The sequence below is a fragment of the Monodelphis domestica genome, chromosome 2 (assembly GCF_027887165.1).
Source record: "Monodelphis domestica isolate mMonDom1 chromosome 2, mMonDom1.pri, whole genome shotgun sequence".
NCBI classification, from domain to species: Eukaryota; Metazoa; Chordata; class Mammalia; order Didelphimorphia; family Didelphidae; genus Monodelphis; species Monodelphis domestica.
In genome coordinates, this window is record NC_077228.1 from 245699303 (window position 1) to 245721318 (window position 22016).

A 22016-nucleotide genomic window follows, 5' to 3' on the forward strand; every position below is an offset into this window, starting at 1 on the left:
ACTGGACCATAAAATTTAGAGCTAGAAAAGACTTTGGAATCCATCCAGTGAAAAGGTTCTTAATCTGGGATCTGTAAACTTTTTTCTTATATTTTGATAACTACAATTACCCTGATCATTTTCTGTAGCAGTCCACCCCTAGCTATGGGCAAGGGGAACAGTTGGTATGTACAGACTGCCTTAGAAGAGAGCATGCTCAGTCTTGAGCATGCTCAGTATTGCACATGGCTGGGAAAGCCTCTGACCCTTGACCCCAGCTTCCCCCAGGTTAGGCGGGAACACTGGTTTCTTTGTGCTCACCTGGTTAAGAGAAACCACACCTATACCTTGTCATTAACCAATGAGAATCATCCCTATGTACTGTGTATATTTGCATATCAAAGACTATATTTAGCCCAGCAAGCTCCGCCTCTCTCTCTCTCTCTTTCAGGCTAGCTGATGGCTGTCCTGGCAGGAGCTTGGCCTCTGGCCAAGCTCCATCTTTAAATCTTCTCTATCTCTCTTTCATCTCTCCGACCTGTGTGGTATTAAATGTGGTCTCTGGACTGGTAAACGCCTTTGGAAGGGTCCTTTGATCAAAGCTTGACTGTGGCTTATGGAAAATTAATAAAGACTCATTCCTGTCACCTCATATCTCTAATTTGACTCCCTCATCCCCCTCGTGGTATCTAAAACTTCTATCCTGTCTCTATCTTCCTACCTTAAAGCTTCTCTCCCCTCTGAGGAAGCTTTATTTTCAATATATCTCAAGTCAGCATAAGAAAGTAAATGGGAATTTGGCGAGTTTAGCAAAAGCCACAGATGGTAGAAAAAGGCCAGCAGATGAAAAAGCAAAAGTTTAGAAACTCAGAAATGCATAGTTCCAATAAGGGAAAAAAAAAGAATTCAGACTTCTTCTCTGGTACAAAGGAAAGGCTAAAAAATTTTATGCAGATTTTCTAGATTGTGGAGTTCCTAACCTCCTCAATATGGAAGGGATAACTGCAGAGTTATTAGTTTAGGTAAGGTTGTCATTGTAAAATGGCTCTAGCCAATCATGAATATTCAATTATTTAAATCTGATTAATTTAAGTTTGTGTAAAAAGTGTTTTGTAACCCTTGGATTGTTTCAGCAGGTACACACTCAGGTATTTTATTCCGTATTATTTTAAATAGGGTATCTCTATTTCTTCTTGAAGGTCTTTATTAGTGATACACAGAAATGCTGATGACTTATGAGTTTATTTTACATTCCACTACTTTATTAAAAATTATTTTTTCAACTATCTAGCTGAATGTCTAGGATTTTCCACATATACCATCAGATCATCTACAATAAGGGATAGTTTTATTACTTTTGTCCTTTTTGATTCCTTCAATGTCTTTCTCTTCTCATTATTATTTCCAATATAAAATAATATTAGCAATAATGAGCATCCTTGTTTCACTCCAGTACTGGGAAGGTTTCTTGATTACCTCAGTTACAAGTAATATTTACTGATGGTTTTTGGTAGATGCTTCTTATTTATCATTTTAAGAAAAAATCCATTTATACCTAAGCTTTCCAGTATTTCTAACTGGAATTTGCATTATATTTTGTCAAAATCTTTCTCTGCATCCAGTGATATAACATGATTTTTGTTGCTTTTGTTATTGACAGAATCATATTAATAATTTTCCTTATAATAAATCATCCCTGCATTCTTTATATAGATTCTTTTTGGTCATAATGTATAATCTTGTGAAAATCTACTATAGTCTCTTACCTAATATTTTATTTAGCATTTTTTAAAATTTCAATAATATACACTGTTATTTCTTAATTTTCCCCAATACATTTTCTTTTAATTTTCAGTCCAGAATTCTCTCCCTCCATCTCTTTCCTCCTCCCTCACTTATATAGATTTTACATGTGCAATCAAATAAAACATCTTTCCCATATTTTAATCCCTTTGTGGAAGAAAACTTTAACAAGAAAATTAGGAAATAAAGTAAGACATGCTTCGGTCTGGATTCAGACTCCATCAGTTCTTTCTCTGGTAGCAGATGGCATTATCTTGGATTATTATAATGATGAAAATAGCTAAATTATTCACAGTGTATATGTATAATAATTGATTATACTGTAGTTCTGCTTATTTCACTCTTCATCAGTTTGTGAAAGTCTTTCCAGGTTTATCTGAAATTCTCCTGCTCATCATTTCTTTTGGCACAATAGTATTCCATTTATACTCATATACCAAAACTACTCAGCCACTCCCCACTTGATGGGTATATGTTCACTTTCCAATTCTTTGCCACCACAAAAAGAACTTCTACAAATACTTTTGCAGACATTCATTTTCCTTTTCTATCATAATAGCTAATCTCATAGGTAGAGACTGTTACCAAAGAGTTCCTTTCATTTGTAATTCTCTAATAGATATTTACAGCATTTTTTCACATTAGTATAAGTAGTTTTAGTTATTTTATCTGAGAGTTCCCTGCTCATATCCTTTGACCATTTATCAACTGGAGAATGAATTGACCCATTTCATTAGAGACTTAAATAATGTTTTTTACCATTATGAGCACTATTATCCTCATCTATTTATCCTACTCTCTCCTTTCACCCTGTCCATCCTCAAAAATGTTTTGTTTCTGACAACCGTCTACCCCAATTTCCCTCTTACCAGCAGCTCCCACTCTCTTATTCCCTTCCCCTGATCCCCTCAGATTAAATGAGATTTTTATATACAACTGAGTATGTATATTCTCCCTTCTTTGAGCCAATTCTAATGAGTAAGGTTAAAGTGCTTCCCCTCTCCATTCCCCCATCTTCCTCTTTAGTATAAAAGCTTTTTTTGTGCCTTTTATATAATTTACCCCATTGTGTCTTTCTCCCTTCTCCCAATGTGTTCCTCTTTCTCACCTCTTTATTTTTTAAAAATTTATCATTCCATCATACTTAACTCTCTCCTTTGACCTCTTTCTATATATACTCCTTCTAACTACTCTAATAATAATAAAGTTCTTAAGAGTTACATGTATCATCTTCCTATCTACAGATATAAGCAGTTTAAATTTGCTGAATCTCTAATGGTTTCTCTTTCCTCTTCACCTTTTTATGCTTCAGTCTTGTGTTCTGAGAGTCAAATTTTCTATTCAACTCTGATCATTTCATCAGAAATGCTTTAAAGTTTTCTATTTCACTGAATATCTACTTTTCCCCAGAAGGATTATAGTCAGTTTTGCTGACAAGTGATTTTTTTAACACTTACCCTCCGTCTTAGAGTCAATACTGTGTATTGGCTCCAAGGCAGAAGAGTGATAAGGGGCAATGGGGGTCAAGTGACTTGCCCAGGGTCACACAACTGGGAAGTGTCTGAGGCTAGATTTGAACCTAGGACCTCCCATCTCTAGGCCTACCTCTTAATCCACTGAGCTACCCAGCTGCCCTCTGACAAGTGATTCTTGAATGTACTCCTTGGCCCTCTGGAATACCATATTCCAAGCCATATGATCTTTTAAGGCAGAACCTGCTAAGCATTACACTATTCTAACTGTGACTACATAACATTTGAATTTTCTTTTTGGCTCCTTGAAATATTTTCTCTTTAATCTGGGAGTTCTGAAATGTCTATTATGTTCCTCAGAACTCACTCTTTCAGGATATAATCAGTGGAGTCTTTCCATTTTTATTTTAACATCTGGTACTAGAATATCAGGGCTATTTTTCCTCACAATTTATTGAAAGATGATGTCTATGCTTTTATAAAAAAAAATTTTAATTATCTCTCCTGCATCTATTTTCCAAGTCTCTAGTTTTTCCAAGGAGATAATTCGCATTTTCATCTATTTTTTCATCTTTTTTACTTTGTTTAATTGTTTCTTAATGTTCCATTAAGTCATTAGCTTCTAACCTCCCCAAATCTAATTTTTAATTTCTTTCTTCAGTGAGCTTTTATACTTCCTTTTCCATTCAGACAATTCTTTTTAAGTTCTTTTCCTATATGTGTACAAAAATATTCATAGCCACGCTCTTTATAGGGGCAAAAAATTGGAAAATGAAGGGGTGTCCCTTGACTAGGAAATGCCTGAACAAATTGTGGCATCTGATGGTGATGAAATACTATTGTGCTGAAAGGAATGATGAACTGGAGGAATTCCATATGAACTGGAAAGACCTCTAGGAATTGATGCAGAATGAAATGAGCAGAACCAGGTGAACATTGAACGCAGAAACTGATACACTGTGGCACAATGAAATGTAATGGACTTCTCTACTAGTAGCAATGCAATGATTCAGGACAATCAAGAGGGTCTTATGAGAAAGAATGCTATCCACATCCCAGAGAAAGAACTGTGAGAATAGAAACACAGAAGAAAACACTTATTGAACAAATGGTTCAATAAGTAGATGATTGGGGATTTTGAGTTTAAATAATCGCTCTATTGCAAATACTAATAATATGGAAATAGGTTTTGAACAATGATACATGTATAACCCAATGGAATTGCTTGTCAGCTCTGGGAGGGGAGAGGGAAGAGGGGAGGGAAAGAACATGAATCATGTAACCATGGAAAAATATTCTTAATTGATTAATTTTTTAAAAGTTGTTCTTTTCCTCAGTGAATTTCTGTACATCTTTTTCCATGGAGCCAATTCTGCTATTTAAAGAGTTTTTCTCTTCAGTGAATTTAGGTAAACCTTTTCAAATTTGGCCAATTTTGTGCTTTAAGGGGTTCTCATCAGTAAATCTTTGTGTCTCTTTTATCAATTGGCCTATTCTGTTTTAAAGGCATTATTTTCAGAGGGTTTTTTGGCCACATTTGCCAAGCTGTTGACTCTTTTTTCATGATTTTCCTTCATCACTCTTATTTCTCTCCCCAATTTTCCTTCTACCTTTTGTATTTATTTTTTTTATGTCCTCCAGAAATTCTTTTGGGGCTTCAGACCAATTCCTATTTTTCTTTGAGGTTTTGGATACAACAGTATTGACATTATTTCTTCTTCTGAGTTTGTTCTTTGGTTTTCCTTTTCACCAAAATAATTTTCTATGTTGAGTTTCTTCTTCTGTTGTTTGTTCCTTTTCACATGTTTTCCTTGACTTTTAACTTTGAAAAACTAGTAAAAGGGGCATTATGCCTTATCAAAAACAATATTGATTACATTATGGTCTGAAAAGTATGTATGTTGTTGTTTTCGACATTTAATTTTTGTGCCCTAACATACGAACATTTTTTTGTAAAAGTACTAAATACAACAAAAATGGCATACTCCTTTCAATTCTCATTCAATTCTCTCCAGATATCATATCTAGTATATTCACCTCCTTGACTTCTTTCATTTGTGGGTTAGATTTTTCTGAGAAAAGTTTGAAGTCTCTCATTATTATTGTTATGCTATTTTTACCTACAATTCATTTAGCTTTTCCTTTAAAAATCTGGATGCTATAAAATTTGGTGCATATTGGTAATGCTTCATTATATATGGAACCTTTTAACCTTATATAGTTTCCTTGTTTAATTCTTCTAATTAAATCTATTTTAGCTTTAACTTTGATATCATAATTGCTACTCCTTTTCCCCCTATCACCTGAATTATAGCTACAGCCCTTTATTTTTACCATATGTATTTCCCTTATTTTTAAATGTTTGTCTTTAAATGTCTCTGTTGTTGGGTTTGGGTTTTTGTTTCATTCTTCTATCCATTTCAACTTCATAAGGGAATCCATCCCATTTATATTCAAAGTTATAATTACTAGTTGTGTATTTCTCTCCATTCTATTTTCCTTCATGGTTTGTCCTCTCCCTCTCTTTTAACCATATCCCTCTTCAGAAATCTGATTTACTTTCTGGCCACTAGCTCCCAAATCAGTAAGACTTCTTCCCTTATCCTCTCATCTTACCCTCATAAGTCTAAATCAATCCATCCTTCTAAAGATCCACACGTATCCCCTCTTCTTTACCTCCCAGTTCTTATTCGATCCACCCTTCTAAGAATCCTTCTTTTGTCCCCTCACTTTGCTCTCCTATTTCTTAATAGGAACTCCTTTATCTTATCCCTTTGCCTTTTCTCTTAATTTATAAGCCTTTTCTAAGAGTCCTCCTTTATCCTAGCCTATTTCTCCATAAGTTAAAAATATTTTATCCTTCTAGATGTATGTATTATTGCCTCTTTAACCCAAATATGATGAGAATATAGTACTAACACTATTGATCCAACACTTACTCCTCCATACCCATTTTCCCCCCTTGTACTGACTATACTCAGCTTTGCTGGATAAATTATTCTTGGTTGTAAATCCAGTTCATTTACTCTCAAACTCTTCTGTTTCAGAACTGTAGGAGTAGAAACAGAGAAGAAAAACAACTGCTTGATCACATGAGTCGATGGGGATATGATTGGGGATGTAGACTAAATGATCACCATAGTGCAAACATTAATACTATAGAAATTGGTCTTGATCAATGACACCTGTAAAACCCAGTGGAGTTGCTTTTCAGCTGGGGAGGGGGGAAGGGGGGGTTAGGGAGGGAAAGAACATGAATCATGTAACCATGGAAACGTAGTCTAAATTAATTAATTAAATAAATGAACTTTAAAAATATATATTGTTTCATGCCCTTCATTCTTTCCATTTGAGGCCACAAAGTCTTGTTATTCTGAATATAGTTCAACAGTACTTGTTTTTTTCTAATTGCTTATAGCATTTTCTCCTTCACCTAAGATTTATGGAACTTAGCAATTATGTTCCTGAGAATTTTTATCTTGGAGTCTCTTTCAACTGGTAATTGGTAGGTTCTTTTCATTTCTATTTTACCCAATAGTACTAAAATTTCTAGACAATTTTTCTTAGTTATTTCTTAAATTATATTATAACTTTCTGGATAGTCTGACCATTCTTACATTGTCTCTCCTTGACCTATTTTTCAGGTCATTTGTTTTTGTAATATTTCAAATTCTCAACTATTTTTTTATTTTTTTAAATTTTATTTGATTATTCCTTATCTTAAGAATTCATTAGCTTCCCAATGTCCATTTCTAATTTGAGTCATGTTTTTCTTTTGGTGAATTTCTGGCTCTCTTTTTCTACTGGGTTTATTTTTTTTTCATAATTTTTTTAATTTTTTTTGCATTGCTCTTATTTTTCCCCTAATTTTTCCTCAATCTCTTTCATTTTGTTTTCAAAGTTTTTTAAGGTCTTCCACAAATTTTCAGAAAGCTTGTGATCATTTTATATTTTTCTGTGATGGCTTAGATGTAGGTGTTTTAACTTCATTGAATTCTAAATTTGAACTCTGATCTTCTCTATTCCCATAGTAGCTACGTATGCTTGTGTTCTTTCTCTTTTGCTTACTCATTTAAAAAAAAATTTAGCAGCCAATAAATAAACTTAATTGTTAGCTTTGAGATAGAGTTGGGTTCTGGTCCTAGGGTATGAGGTATAATGCCTCAGTTTTTACTTTTTTCCTGTGGGAAGGATTTCTGATCTCTTGGGCTCTTCCAATTTCAATAATTCAGGTCTAGAGTGATCTGTAAGTGAACTCAGGTAATCCTCCTTTGCTCATTTGCCCCCAGGAGCACTGCCACAACAAGCGAACACTTTTATTCTCTGCAGTCCCCAGGTGCTTAACTTGCCCCTTTGCCTTTGAACAACAATAGGTACTTCTCTCCTTGGAGTGACCATAGCCAGCACTGTACTTGGCTCTCAGCAACCACAATTACCTAGAGCAGTGATAATGAACCTTTTAGAGACCACCTCCCTCCATAGACTGCAAGGCATGCCCTAGCCCCCCAACCTCTTTACCCCATTGAAAAGAAAAAAACCCCATTGAGCTGCTGGGGGGAAGGGTAGGTGAAGTGAGGAATGTCCTTAGCACAAATGAAAAGGAGAGGGGAATGGCTTGAGCATTCGGCTCCCTCCCAACTCTGCTTCCTGTGAGCCATCCACCTTACTTCAGATGGGAGAGAGGAAGCAATCTCAATGGGCTTCTGGGCAGAGGGGTGGGTGAAGTGAGAAAAGCCCAGGTGGAGAGGGGGAGGGGAGTATGGATTCTCATTGGGCTATTGGGCAGAGGGGTGGGTGATGTGAAAAAAGCAGCATCAGACACAGTGGAGAGGGGGAGGGGAGCAGCTCCACCTGAGCCCCTCTGCCTTTCTGGGGGAAGGGGGCATGGCAGCACATGCCCACAGAGAGCACACTGGGTACCATCTTTGGCACACATGCCATAGGTTCACCATCACAGACCTAGAGACATTTGCTCCTTGGCTCTCCTAAAGCCACAGTCTAGAGCTATCAGCAAGCCTAAGCCCCCCCCAAAGTGTTCCTTCATCAGCTGCCTAACCCCAACACAGTAGGTGGCTGGAAATCTCCAGGGTTAAGGATGGCCAAGAGCCTGTTGTTTACTGATTCCAGTAGTATTAACTCCTGGGGTGTAAACTTCCAAATGAAGCAGATGTGAGGCTGTACCTCATGGCTAATTGTTTGTTAATTCAAGATGGCATTTGCCATTCTAGAAGGCAATTTGGAATTATGCCCAATAATACAGCAATACCACTACTAGGTCTGTATCCCAAAGGAGGGGAAAATGGGAAAGAACCAGTTTGTACAAAGACATTTATAGTTGTGCTTTTTGTGGTGGCAAAGACTTGGGAACTAAAGGTCTATCCCTCAAATGGGGAATGCCTGAATAAAATGTGGTATATGATGGTGATGGAATACTATTGTGCTATAAGGAATAATGATGAACAGAATGAATTCAGAAAGGACTGTAAAGACCTACATAAACTGATGCAGAGTGAAATAAGGAGAACCAGGAGAACATTATAAACAGTAACTAAAACATTGTGGAACAATCAAATGTGATAGACTGTTGCTAACAAGAATACAATGATCCAGGACAATTACCAGGGCCTAATGAAAGAATGCTATTCACCTCTAGAGAAAGAACTGTTGGAGTATAAATGCAGATGAAAATATATAATTTGTCACTTGTTTATTGGTTATATGATTTAGAGTTTTGGTTTTAAAGATTATTCACTTATAAAAATGAATAATATGAATTTAGTCTTACATGACAAAATATGTATACCCAGATTGAATTACTTGTCAACTCCAGGAGGGGAAAGGGAAGGGAAGGGAAGGTGGGGGAAGACAACATGAATCATATAACTTTGGAAAACTTATGTGGAAATTTGTAATTAAAATAAAATAAAGAGTAAAAAAAATCTGGTCCTAGCTAAAGCAATAGAAAAGTATCATCAGGAGAACAGAACAGAAATACAACAAGCGATAGAAAAAAGATTATAGTAACCCTAGTAACCCTCTGTTTGACAAAAATTCACTATTTGGTAAAAATTATTGAGAAAACTAGAAAGCAGTCTGGCAGAAACTAGATATAGGCCAATAGCAATTATAAAGACAAGTTATATTAAAAGACATAAGAACTATGATTAATCGCAATTCTAAAGAACCAATGAGACATGCCACTCATCTCTTGACAGCAGTGATGGACTCTGTACATAATTAAAGATGTATTTTTTGGATGTGGCCAGTAGAAGCATTTGTTTGACAAGAGGGTTTTTTCTCTTTTAAGAAGAAATGAAAAAAGAAAGGGAGGGACAGAGTGAAGAAAGGAGGAAAGGAAGGAGGAAATGAGAAAGGAAAAGAGGAAGAGAAGGAAAAAGGGGAAAAGAAAGGGAGGAAATCAAGAAGGAAAGGAAGTAAAAAGAAAAGAAAAAAAAGAAGGAAAGAGAATCATTGGACTGTAAAAATCAAGATCAAAATAAGCCTGGAAATCATATTTCAAGAAATCAAAGACCATGGAATATAATATCAAAAATGCCAAAACAGATTTACAACTAGGAATAACTTACCAGAACAATTTGAGTATAATCCTACAGGATTTAAAATTCTTTTAATGAAAAAAAGTACTTATAAGCATTTCTCAAATATAAGAGCTGAAATAAGAACTTTGAAGTACAAACACTAGCATAAAGAGAAATTTAGAAAACTAAATTTGAGTATCTGGATAGAGCTGCATGATGACAATGTGTAGATATTTAATGGGGGAGAACAAATAAAACATTACTCTTTTTAAAAGTTATTGAGAAAGTGAAATAACAAAAAAAAAAGACATGAGGATAAATTGGTTCTAAGGGACAGAAAGAAAGATGAAAAGAATATACTAGAGCAGGAAGGAAAAAGGGGGGCAGAATTCATTAGGGTTTGGTTTTTTTTTTTTCTCACCACATTTGAGGTGTGTGAGAAGCTATACAAACATGGAAGAAGAGATAGTAAAATAGTATTAGATAAGCCTTACCCTTATCTGAAATGGCAAAGGTGAGCTGAATACATACACACACTAAGAGTATAGAAATATGGAAGAAAAAGGGAACATTAGCTGAACCTCACTTTTATCTGAAATGGACAAAGGAGAGTTAAAAATACATAACCACACTCTGGCAGAGATCTGTGACTACTGTAAACTTTATGTTGTTTGATATTATAAGTATAATGACAGGACCCCAGCATGGAGTATAAATGGACCTAATATCCAAAAAGAATAAGCAAAGAGTATTCTATTTTATGGTTCTGATATATGTCAGGCAATTGCTGCTCTCAGCTTCTGAGTGGATAAAAGTCTTTATTGGCTGCAACAGTCTCTGAGTGATTCCCCTTTAACAACCTTATATAGTTATCTTAGACCCTCTCCCAAGTTGCTGTTCAGAATAAAGAAATTCCTATCAGAACCTCACCCAAGACTGGAGATTCAAGGAACATCTCTATATCTAGGTCTGATTAGGAATGCCCCCTCCTATATCTGGCATTGACTAATTTGTTCTCAATTAAGTCCATTTTTAGGGTATATAATTTTGCTATATGAACCCCAACTTTGGGTAAGGGAGAAAAGCTAAAAAATAACATAGCAGAAACAAGTGAAGACTTTCTTTAATGATGGGGTGATGTGTGCATTTTTGTAGGCAGCAAGGGAAATAGCTAACAGATAATTGAATATGAGATAAAGAGAAGGAACAGATCAAAAGGACAAGTTTTCAGAATGATGGAACCAAGACAAGTAGAATGTCTTGAAAAGAAAGGACACCTAGAGCAAAGGAGAAAAAAATAAAGGATTCCCATTTATATAATCTGACAGTGCCCGGGGAAGTAAGAAGCATGAGAGGGAAATAGGAATAGAGATTCTGAAAGGTTGGATAATTCTACCAATTAAGATTAAATAAACATCATTAAAACTACAAGCAAAAGGAAAAATGTGAAGTGGACTAATAATTCAACAATAATTCAGTTGAGTGCTCCTAGAGTAGCCATAGTAAGTGCTTAATAAGCTTTTTTATTTTAATCTTTGTATTCAAAATACCCAGAACAGTGCCTGAGACAAAACAAAATGATTTAAGTAAACTAAGATTAAATTCTCAAAACCTGATTCAATGAGAAGCAAGCCAGCACTCACTTGAGATCCAGGTGTAAGAAGTGAAGCTGCCTCATTGTTGTCGCTGGTAGGACTTCCCTCAGGAAGAGTAGGAAGATGGGAAACTGCCAAACCTAGGTCAAGACATAAGATCTATTAAGACAATGGATTTGTTCCATGCTATTATATACATCCCTGTATTAGAGCTAATCTTAACCACACAAAACTATAGCACCTTGTAGCTGGACATCCTAAAAACATTTGGGAAAATAGATCTGATGCCTTTTCCTCTACTCATAACCCTATAGACTTGATTCTTATCCCTCCTCTAAAAAATAAAAATTCCCTTTAAAGTACATTATAATGACATCATCTCCACCATTATACTTGTCCCTGGTACAAATGAAGCAAAATGAATTTGCCAAACTCAAGTCAGACCAGCCAATAGGAAAAATATTGTGAGAGTCTCCAAACTAACTTTAGTTTAGCCTCTTGGCTGATCCAGGCAGGTACTATTGCTCCTTAACCCCAATATAACTCCTTCCCTGATCACTTCCTAGGCATCTCTTACAATGAACCAAGTTCATCTTCAACTCACTGTAGAGTTGGTCCTATTGTCTAAAATCTCCAGACTTCCCCACAAAACCCACAAGGAAAGCTCTCTTTCAAAATGAAGCAACTGCTCCTCACCAAACTCCAGTGAGTTATCAGACTCTTCTTTGATGCTGTAGTTCAGCTGCTCCTCCAGTGCCGAATGTGAATTCTGTATGCCTTCTTCCAGAAGCATGACCTTAGCATGAGGCTCCATTGAGATATCTGGTGATTCCATTTCCTCTGAAACAGCTTCCTGTCCCAGCACTTGGACTTTGATCTATAAATCACCCAAACCCAACCCCCCATAATTAGATGTGAGATGAGGTGACTATGGAGTAGGGGTGGGATAGTGCATTGGAATTCAGAAAACAACCACAATATCCTTTTCTTGAAATACCTTGGCTCTATCTGAAAATGTACTCAAAATTGCTAATAATTAGAAAAATAAAAAAAATTCCATGGTATCATCTTTGGCAAAGATAGTAAGATATAAAAATTCAATGTTAATAAGGTTGTGGGGAAACAAAAGAATCAGATTAAACTTACTAAAGTTCTTGGAATGATAATCATATAAATAGGTGAGAAACTAATATATATATATATATATATATATAGTATTTAGACTTTCAAAAAACTTTTAACAAGGTTCCTCAGCAAAGAAATGTTTTAGAAATCAAGTTATCATGAACAGTGGTATTCATTACTTTGCCATAGAAAGGACTAATTATCTGCTGATAGAACCATGAACTGGTCCAAATATTTTGGAAAACAATCTGGAATTAAAAATTACAAGCTGTTCAGTTCCTTTGACCCAAAGGTTCTTCTATTCAATTTACTCCTTATTCACACAAAAAAATCATAGAATCACTTTGTGTAATTAGCAAAAAGTCAAAATTGTAATACATAACTATAATAGAATATTGTACTATAATAATGAATATGAAGAACTCAAAAAACAATGGGAGGATTTGTAGGAATTAATGGAGAAAAGGGAGCAGCTAGATTATATAGTGGAGAGAGTACTCAGTTTAAGAGTCAGGAAGACTTATCCAGCTGAGTTATAATCTGGTCTCAAACAATTACTAGCTCTGTGATGCTGGGCAAATCACTTAACTCTATTTGCCTCAGTTTCCTCATCTATAAAATGAGCTGGAAAAGGACTACTTTTCTCCACATGCTCTCCTACATGTGTCCCTCCTGTCTCCATGATTTTCTACAGGTTATCACCCAAACCTGATATGCTCTCCCTGTTTATTTCCACCTTTTAAAATCCTTGGCTTCTTTCAAGATTCGGTCCAATAAAAACTCAATAAATGCTTGTTTATTGATTGATGAGTACTAACATTAATATAAAAGACTAGTTCTTTCCTATTTTTTAAGAAACTGAACTACTCAAAAGTAAACTGCTAATGTGTATGAGTACATATGTAAAAAATAACTAAAAAGAATTCTTTACTTACTATTAGAATATATTTGGCTTAAATTATCATAAAAATTGCTCAACTTTAGTAACATTTCTATAACTATATCTACTTCAAAAAGCAAACTCATTTTTTAAGAAAATATTATTTTGAAGAGTCAGATTATTAAAATGCTTTTAAACATAAATAATATTATAATGTAATTGTTTATAGAATCTGAATCTAAAATAAATTCTAGGAAGAGTTTAATTTTACCTCAACAGTTGTCCAAAAAGAAGCAATGAAAGTTGTATACTTTTTCTCTGGCCATTCTGGAGTTTTGGGGAAACAGAAATGCGAATTGTGATGTTCTCTCAATTCTAAATAGGAGAACCAAAACTCTAACTTTTGAAACTTTAAATGTTTAGTAAATACATCTGTAGTGCCTAAGAAATAGACCAAAAAAAAATGCCTTATATCCCCATTCCCTTCCAAAAGGTTATCACAAGGAAAAGAATTCTTTATTTTATAATCCCAGGACAGATAGCCAGTCCCAGACAGCCCCAGACCAACATTATGGACAGTGATTCATCAAAAGGGAGCTACTGGTTTCCATTGGTAGGTCCAAAGAGTGTTTATTTTGTTTTTTTAGTAAATAAACTATAAAGGAATACTGATGACAATATGAAGGACTTAAAAGAAACATAGAAGGACTGTAGGAAGTGACAAAGAAAGAAGTAAACATAATGAGCAAAATAATTTACAGAAAGATCACAAAAATTCAACCCCAATCTTTCTCTTAAGCTCTTTAAATTTAGTTTATTCAGAAACTCATTTTAGAGAAAAGAGTTCTCTCTTGAAAACCTGCCCTACCTAGAGACGGAAGGTCCTAGGTTGAAATCTGGCCACAGATACTTCCCAGCTGTGTGACCCTGGGCAAGTCACTTAACCCCCATTGCCTAGCCCTTACCACTCTTCTGCCTTGGAACCAATACAAAGTATTTACTCCAAGATGGAAGGTAAGGGTTTAAAGAATAGAAAAGAAAACTTGCCCTACCACAATACTTCATAAGCACTTCTTAAAACCAAGAATATTAGAATTTCTTCTACTTACCCACTGCCACAATTTCCCAGGATCTTTCTGTAGACCCTCTACCAATGTCACTGCTTCTTCTCCACTCTTTGGACACTGTTTCCGCACCCAGGTTTGGATCTCCCCAGGTAAGATGCTTAGAAACTGTTCCAGCATCAGCATTTCCAAGATCTGCTCCTTTGAGTGAATCTCTGGCCTAAGCCAGCCAAAGCAGAGCTTTCTGAGTTGTCTCATAGTCTCATGGGGCCCAGACATCAACTGGTAGTGAAATTGCCTGAAGTGTTGTCGAGCTGTCTCAGGGTTGTCCCCTCTCAGGTCAAAATTCTGTCCAGAAAAATAATCCCCTTCTGGCTTCATCAGTGGAGATGAAGGAATCAGGGACCCCAAAGCTGTAGGCATTATATATGGCTTAAAAGTCTACTTCACCTTGGGAATGGAAGAGGACTTCTGAGATTTTGAGGTTCCTCTGAACAATATTAGAGCTTCTCAAAAGCAAGTCTGAAGGAAAAAAGAAAACCAAAAAACTGTCAAGAACCAATAAATATGAAATGGAATAAGTTAATTTACAGATTTCTGAGAAAATTTGAGGTTTTCTATTAAGAAAACAATTCAAACTAGTCATCATCATGGAGTTATATGCCATCATCAAAATCACAGTCCCAGATTTTGTAAGCAAAAGTCTGAAATAAAAAATAGAAACTGAAAAGGGTAAATATAAATCAGTTATAACTATAGAAGCAATGAACCTAGGTTGAGCCTCAAATACACTTAAGAAACTGAAATTGTCATCAAAATCTAATCAAGGAACTAAAGATATCTATCAAAACTTCTCCAGAAAGATAACAACTAAAAATTGAGTCATTCAGATTTGTATAGCACTTTAAGGTCTATGTGGTATTTTTAGCTCATTACATTTCCTACAAAGTATTTCTTTTCTAATATTGCAAGGTAAATAATGCAAATATTATTATTTTTTATTTTAAAGGTAAATAAATTAAGTGACCTACTCTTGGTGGTAAAAGCTAGTACAAGTATAACTTACACATTGCAAGGTTAGGGACATAGTGCCCCCACAATTTAGAAAATCCACATAAAACTTTTTGGCCCACCCTTTTTACCCGAGAAGTCTGAATTTTTTCTTTTTCTTTTATGGGGTGTTTTCAGTAAAATTTGGGTTAAATATTTGGTCACAGGCTATATGCAAGTTAATGTTAACATTTCTTGCCTTTGTGTGTCATTTACTGGCTTTCATATTCTTTTCAAAAACTAACTTTTTACTTATTTTAACTTTAAAAATAAAATTATGTATATTTGGGGTATTAAAAAATAAAACTATTGATATTATACAATCCTATTTGGGTATTTTGTGCATTTCTGAGTTTCATAACATCTTCCATAACATCTGAATCATCTATGAAAAAAGGCTATAAAAATCTGTGCTGGGGAGCAAGGGGCAACTCAGATGGTAAGGAAGATCAGAGATCCCATTCATTGAAGGGGTGGCCAGGTCCCATTAATAAATGGTTATTGGCTCAAAATTCTGCCTCAGTGATGTTTACAGCAAATTGGACAGATTTTTTTCATGACAATTTTATCTATTATACAAAAATTTAATTAATGTAAAGGCCAGGAGCAGCTAGGTACTTCGAAACTTAATCCTCAATGTCTAGCCATTACTGCTCTTCTCCCTTGAACCAATATTTACAATCAATTCTAAAACAGAAAGTAAGAGTTTTGTTTTGTTTGTTTTTTTAAGAAAATTTTTATTTAAAAGGAGTCCATAATCTACTCAACTGTAGAAGAAGCAGCTGCCTCTTGTGACACGGTGGATAAGTACAGGGCCTGCAGTAAAGCCTGAGTTCAACTATAGCCTCACACATTTACTAGCTATGTGACTTAACTTCTGTTTGCCCCAGTTAATAAACAGCACTTATTTCCTAAGGCTGTTATAAGGATAAAATGAAATAGTATTTGTAAAGCCCTTAAGTATATTGCATAGTACCTAGTAGGTGCTGTATAAATGTTTATTCCATTCCTTATGTGCAGTAACATGCTCTAGGTACTGCTGTCATAAAGGAAAGAAGGTAGTTTATATGAAGTCTAAAAAAATGTAGCACCTAATACAGCTGTCAACCTCTAGACTGTCCAAGGGGAAAATGTGCTGATTCTAGGTAATATTTATTGGACAGAAATATTTCTTGAGTAGTGAAAGACAATTAATTATATGATAATGAAAATTTTTCCACAAAATATCAAATCGCTTCTTCTTTAATTCAATATTTAAAAGAAATTCTGCTGACTCCAATTTTGTCTTCTAAAGCTACTTATCCATTATATAGATCTACTTTTTACCGGTACTAATTTTAATGTTAATTCTTCAAACAGCCTATGGGGCTTATAAGTTAATAGTGTTCCTGGGTATTAGCTTTCATTTTAAATCAATGCATTGAAATGCTTTGGTGAAAACAATTTGCTTCATAGCAAAACAAACAGAAAAACTCACATTACAACCACTTACTGTTGGACCTTGAATTAAAGATTTGAACATTCTAATTATCTACTTCCCTCAATGGCTCTATCTCTCACCTCTGAAACTCTGCCTGGTATCATTCCTCAATACTAAAGTTGGCATACTCTTACCTTATTATATTCTTCCCATCCCAGTGAATCTGAACACTTGGTTATAACTGTATAAATCCCATTTCCAGTTCTCTAGTGCCTGTACCCTTACTCTCATCTCTCTCAACTATACCTCTGAATGTCCGAAGGGCACTCTGGAATGCCTTCTTCATAGTTAACAAACTTGTTTTTTATCATAAACCTTTCTGACTTTCATGTCATGTGACCAACACAAAGATAAACATTTCCTGTTTCTCCAAGACCTCTCAAATGTCTCCAAAATAGAAATTATATACCAAAGCTTAAGAAACTTCAGCTGTGCCCATGGTCTAGGCTACCCAGAATCTAAAAGAAGGTTAAAACAAAAAACACCATCAAATGACACCTATGATGAGCTCATTCAGCATCCCTCTTCCACTGGATTGCAATTAAACCCAAAGACCTGAGCATGTGGGATTACAACAAAACCCAAACCTACAACATGGTACCACCTCCTTCCTTTCAGTATCCTAAAGATCCTGGCTTCAAGTCTTAAAAGTCTGCTCTGGTCATAACAGACAAACAATGTCCCAGCAGTGATCTGATGACAACCAGCACCACAAAGGACAGCTATCTGTGCTGTAAAATATCACTACAGGATAGCAAAAATAAGGGGTAGAACATCTGTATGGGTTTGACCTAGAATCCAACATCTCATTCCACCCCACTCATCCCCCCACAGTCAGTCTGCAGACACAAACTATAAGAAAGCACCTTGAGACTGCTGGTGCTGAGCCAAAGAACTGTGAAACAGAAGTCTGGGGGGGTCAAGAGGGGGAGGGGGAGTTGCATGATGGTGGCCCTGAGGGAAAAGGTTTAGCAGATTGGACCCATTCTGATCCTCCAAAAGTAATTTGGTTAGTGAACTATGAATTGTCCAACATGGGAGGAAGCTAAGACATTTCATCCAATCCTAAAGGAAACCACCATAAAAAAGGAGGGAGTAGGAAAAGTAATAGAGGAACATAAGGGGGAATAAGAAATTTCAAAGACTGCGATCATAAGTAGGTAAATTAATAGAGAAAACATAATAACATTGGAAAGAAATAAGCCTCCAGACTTAAAAAAGGTTCAGTAATAAAATACTGCAAAACAAGGGAAAACACTTAATGAGACAGAGGACTCTATGGAATGTAAAGAAAACACTTCCTCAATGGTTCAAGAGAGTAATGAAAGTTATGAGAGCATGATTTATGATTTGCACCACAAATGGATGGAATAGAAAAACTGGAATCATCAACAACAAATTCACCAGAGACAAATGCACAAAAGGGAAAGACAGTCTGGAAGAAAAGAAACAAAAAAAGTAACACTAAAAGAAAATATGCCTACTATCCAAGTAAACCTACTGTTCTTTAAGGCTGAATGTGTAGAGACAACTTAAGGATCACTAGTCGCCCAAAAGAACAATTTAAGACCAAAAAAAAAAAACCAAAACCCTGAATACTATAATGCAAGAAATACAAGAGAAATGCCCAGAACTCCCAAACAGAGAAATTTAAATAACAATTGAAAGAATGTATAGATTACTTCTAGGGAAAAGGAACACGTTCTGCAAGCTCTCAGGAAAAAAAGATTTTTAAATATAATGAAATTCAAATCACATAAGATCATTCTGCACTCACCAAAAAACATGGAAGGGAATAGAATAATGTGTTCTAAAGAGCAATGGAGCTCAGAGTACAGCTCAGGGAGACCTAACTCTGTAAATGTTAACCACAACTGAAAAAAAGATGGATATTCAATACTAAAGAGGAAATTTAAACATTCTTAGAAAGAAAATATCCTTAAAAAGAAAGAAACAAAGATATTATTTTCTTCTCAAACAACCCAGGGAACCAAAATTAAAGAAAGAAAGATGAATAAATGTAAGTGTCAAGGACAGTCAACAGCAACAGAATTAATAACAGAAGGCAGAAGTCTTGAGGAAGTAATTCTGAAGAAGTAGTTTTGGAGCATTATGGACAGAAACTTTACACGTAAATCAATGTTTTTTAGTTTAATGGAACTATCATTACAAAATGACTAAGTATATAAAAGAGAAGGCCAGGAACAAGGGGAGAGAGAGGAATGTGTTATATGCCCAAATCAAACAGCTAGCAATGACAGAAAGGTAAAACTTCTGGTCTCGGGAAAAGAAGAGCCTGCAGAAGAGTGGGTAAAGAGGGAGAAATGAATAAAAAGTGGGAGAGGAAGGAAGCATTTACTTTGGTAATGGAAGGGGGTTCTACTAAAGATGCTCCTACAGGTGAAGAAAGCTAATCAGTAGAGGGACATGGATTGTGGTCTGGGAAATTTGGTGCTTGAAAAGACTACTTGTCTTACCTCAGAAGTGAGATAGCTCAGGGGCAGCTGGGTAGCTATGGGGATAGAGATGGGAGGTCCCAGGTTCAAATCTGGCCTCAGACACTTCCCAGTTATGTGATCCTGGGCAAGTCGCTTGACCCCCATTGCCTAGCCCTTACCACTCTTCTGCCTTGAAGCCAATACACAGTATTGACTCCAAGATGGAAGGTAAGGGTTTAAAAAAAAAGTGAGATAGCTGGAACTCCTGGGGGCAATAGAAGGATATAGATTCAGGAAGGAGGTTCTGAAGTAAATGGGGAAGACAATAACTAGGAAAATTCACATCAGTGATAAATTGTATAATCAGGAATGTGGAACGGGAAGAGTCCATCTTTAGGCAAGGTCCTCTCTGATATCTGCAGGAATTGGCATTGCTCTGGAAGTAAAGAACAACTATAATGATGATAATGGTCATAGAAACCAGAATTTTAGAAATTCTAGAATTTATAATGATGATTATGGAAATAACTATAATGAACATAGAAATAAGAACTTTAGAAACCAAAATTATAGAAATAGGAATTGGGAAAATAATGACAATGCTCCAAATGAAGAAAATGATAATACCCAACAACAAAATATAAGAAATGGAGCTCTTCCAAAAAGTAGTCGAGGTGCCCTTCAGAGGGGTGCCCAAGGAATATCCCAAACACAATGATGGTGTCTGCAAGGGTCTGGGGCAAAGGAATCAGAGGATACACACAACCTCTGATTTTCCGGACCCTGATGTCCTACTACCCGTTGTCCCTATCCACTGCCCTCTGTAAAGATTAAAATTTAGGGGAGACGGGGAGACTGAGGCATCTGAGGCAGGTAGAAATGAGTTTCTCTCTGCAAGGAGTATTATATTTTTTAGAGGTTTATTAAAGGCTGAAGATTAAGGAACATACAAGTAAGAAACATGTGCCTAGGCCAGAGGCCTAGACAAAATAACCTCACATCACGCAAGAGACGAGCCTGCTCCAAACGGAAGTCCAAAAAGAGCCAAGAGCCCTCAAAAGCCTTTGAATCAACTTAAAGACCTTCTCGATCTCGGCCCAGGTGAGATTACAAGGCATTCTGGGGAAGTGGAGCAAAGGCTCATGGGGATTGTAGTCCTGTATTCGAGTCTATTTTTTACATTCCCCCCCTTTGATCGTTTGCAAAAAATTAATTTTTTTCCAAAGGATCATGAAAACATAATCAATTTAAAGATTACAATAATTGAGGATAAGAGAAAGAAAAGAATAAAACCAATAATTACTGGACGCATTGACAGAAAGCCAGTTAGGGGGCAGTCCCCTTTGGCATGAAAGTATGCATGCAAATAAATGTTCATTAACCACACCCAAAGTTCATTTTGTGCAGTTCGTGGTCTGGAGGCTTCTTCATAATGGCTTCTCCAACAGTTCAGTTTCTGAATTCAGGGAAGTAGCATCTTCTTTACCTAAAATTCTTCTCAAAAGGAATTTAAACTTTGCAATTTAAATAATGATATTTTTTTTACATTCCCCCCATTAAGAGGGTGATATAAAAAAAAAGGGATCACTTAGGGATGCATGGCTGAGGTATGAGGTATATGAATCAATTGGCAAGAGATATTAAAAAGACATCAGAAAATCCAAAAGAAAAGAAAAATTTCTGGATGAAAATATAGACTATCAAAGTCTTATGTGTAAAAATCCCAAGTAGAAGAAAAATAAATCTATAACAGGCCCTTCAATCAGGGCCCAATCAAAATGATCTAAGTAATGATGCATTTACCCAGTCAGTGCCAGGACTACAGAAAGGTACCACACTATGAGAGGCAGAAAAGAAAGGGACCAGATTATAGAAGCCAAGTAGGAGCCAAGGTTTTGGGGATACTCATCTGTGAGTATCTTCAGAGTGAGTGTAGATACAAGGAAAGCCTATGTCTTAACACATGTTAAACATAGTAACCTTGAGTCTTCACACTAGGTTTAAGACCTTTGTATTGGCCTAGAAGTGCATCAATCCATCCTAGATTGGCCTTTCTTTGGCCCTATGAAATGGCTCTTGTGTGTATCTCTTGTCCTGGAATCAGACAGAATCATTAAGCAAAGTCCCATAATTTATTTAAATAATTAGTGGCATCATTTTTATAGTCACAAGCCTTTTAGGGCATGTATTAGCAAATGTATCTTAAACTAAAAAATCAAAAGGTTAAAGAAAATCTTAATACTGGTGACATGTGCTTCAAATATAAAAAGGAGAGAAAAAAATAATTAAAAAAACTGAAAAAGTATATTGCACATGCAAGAAAAATATAATAATAAAAGAGCTTTAAAAAATTCAAAAATATAGCTTATAATCATTGACACTCTGTGTCAGTTAAGAAAAATAAAATACAAGGCTTTCTCACCAAAAAATGAGATCCGTTTCCTCTTTGTGTCTGGCCATGATCACTGTGAGTAGAAGGCAAATGAATTGAACAAGGTTAACAATTTTTCATTTTTAAAAATACAGTAGTACAAATATGTAGATATCAAAATCCCCCAAATTCTCAATAGCCTAATTAATTACAATAGCAA

At 35.6% G+C, this 22016-nt stretch overlaps 1 protein-coding gene across 1 annotated transcript in view; it reads right to left on the minus strand.

The window, feature by feature from the left end:
• ZNF18 (zinc finger protein 18) overlaps window positions 1-22016 on the minus strand; it is a 95895-nt gene that overhangs the window by 56457 nt on the left and 17422 nt on the right. Inside the window, exons 2-4 of the mRNA XM_001380695.5 lie at window positions 14503-14979; window positions 12085-12265; window positions 11437-11528 (exon numbers count right to left, since the gene is read on the minus strand). Coding sequence (XP_001380732.2) covers window positions 11437-11528; window positions 12085-12265; window positions 14503-14880 — 651 coding nt within the window. The 5' untranslated portion in view covers window positions 14881-14979. The remainder of the gene's footprint in view (window positions 1-11436; window positions 11529-12084; window positions 12266-14502; window positions 14980-22016) is intronic.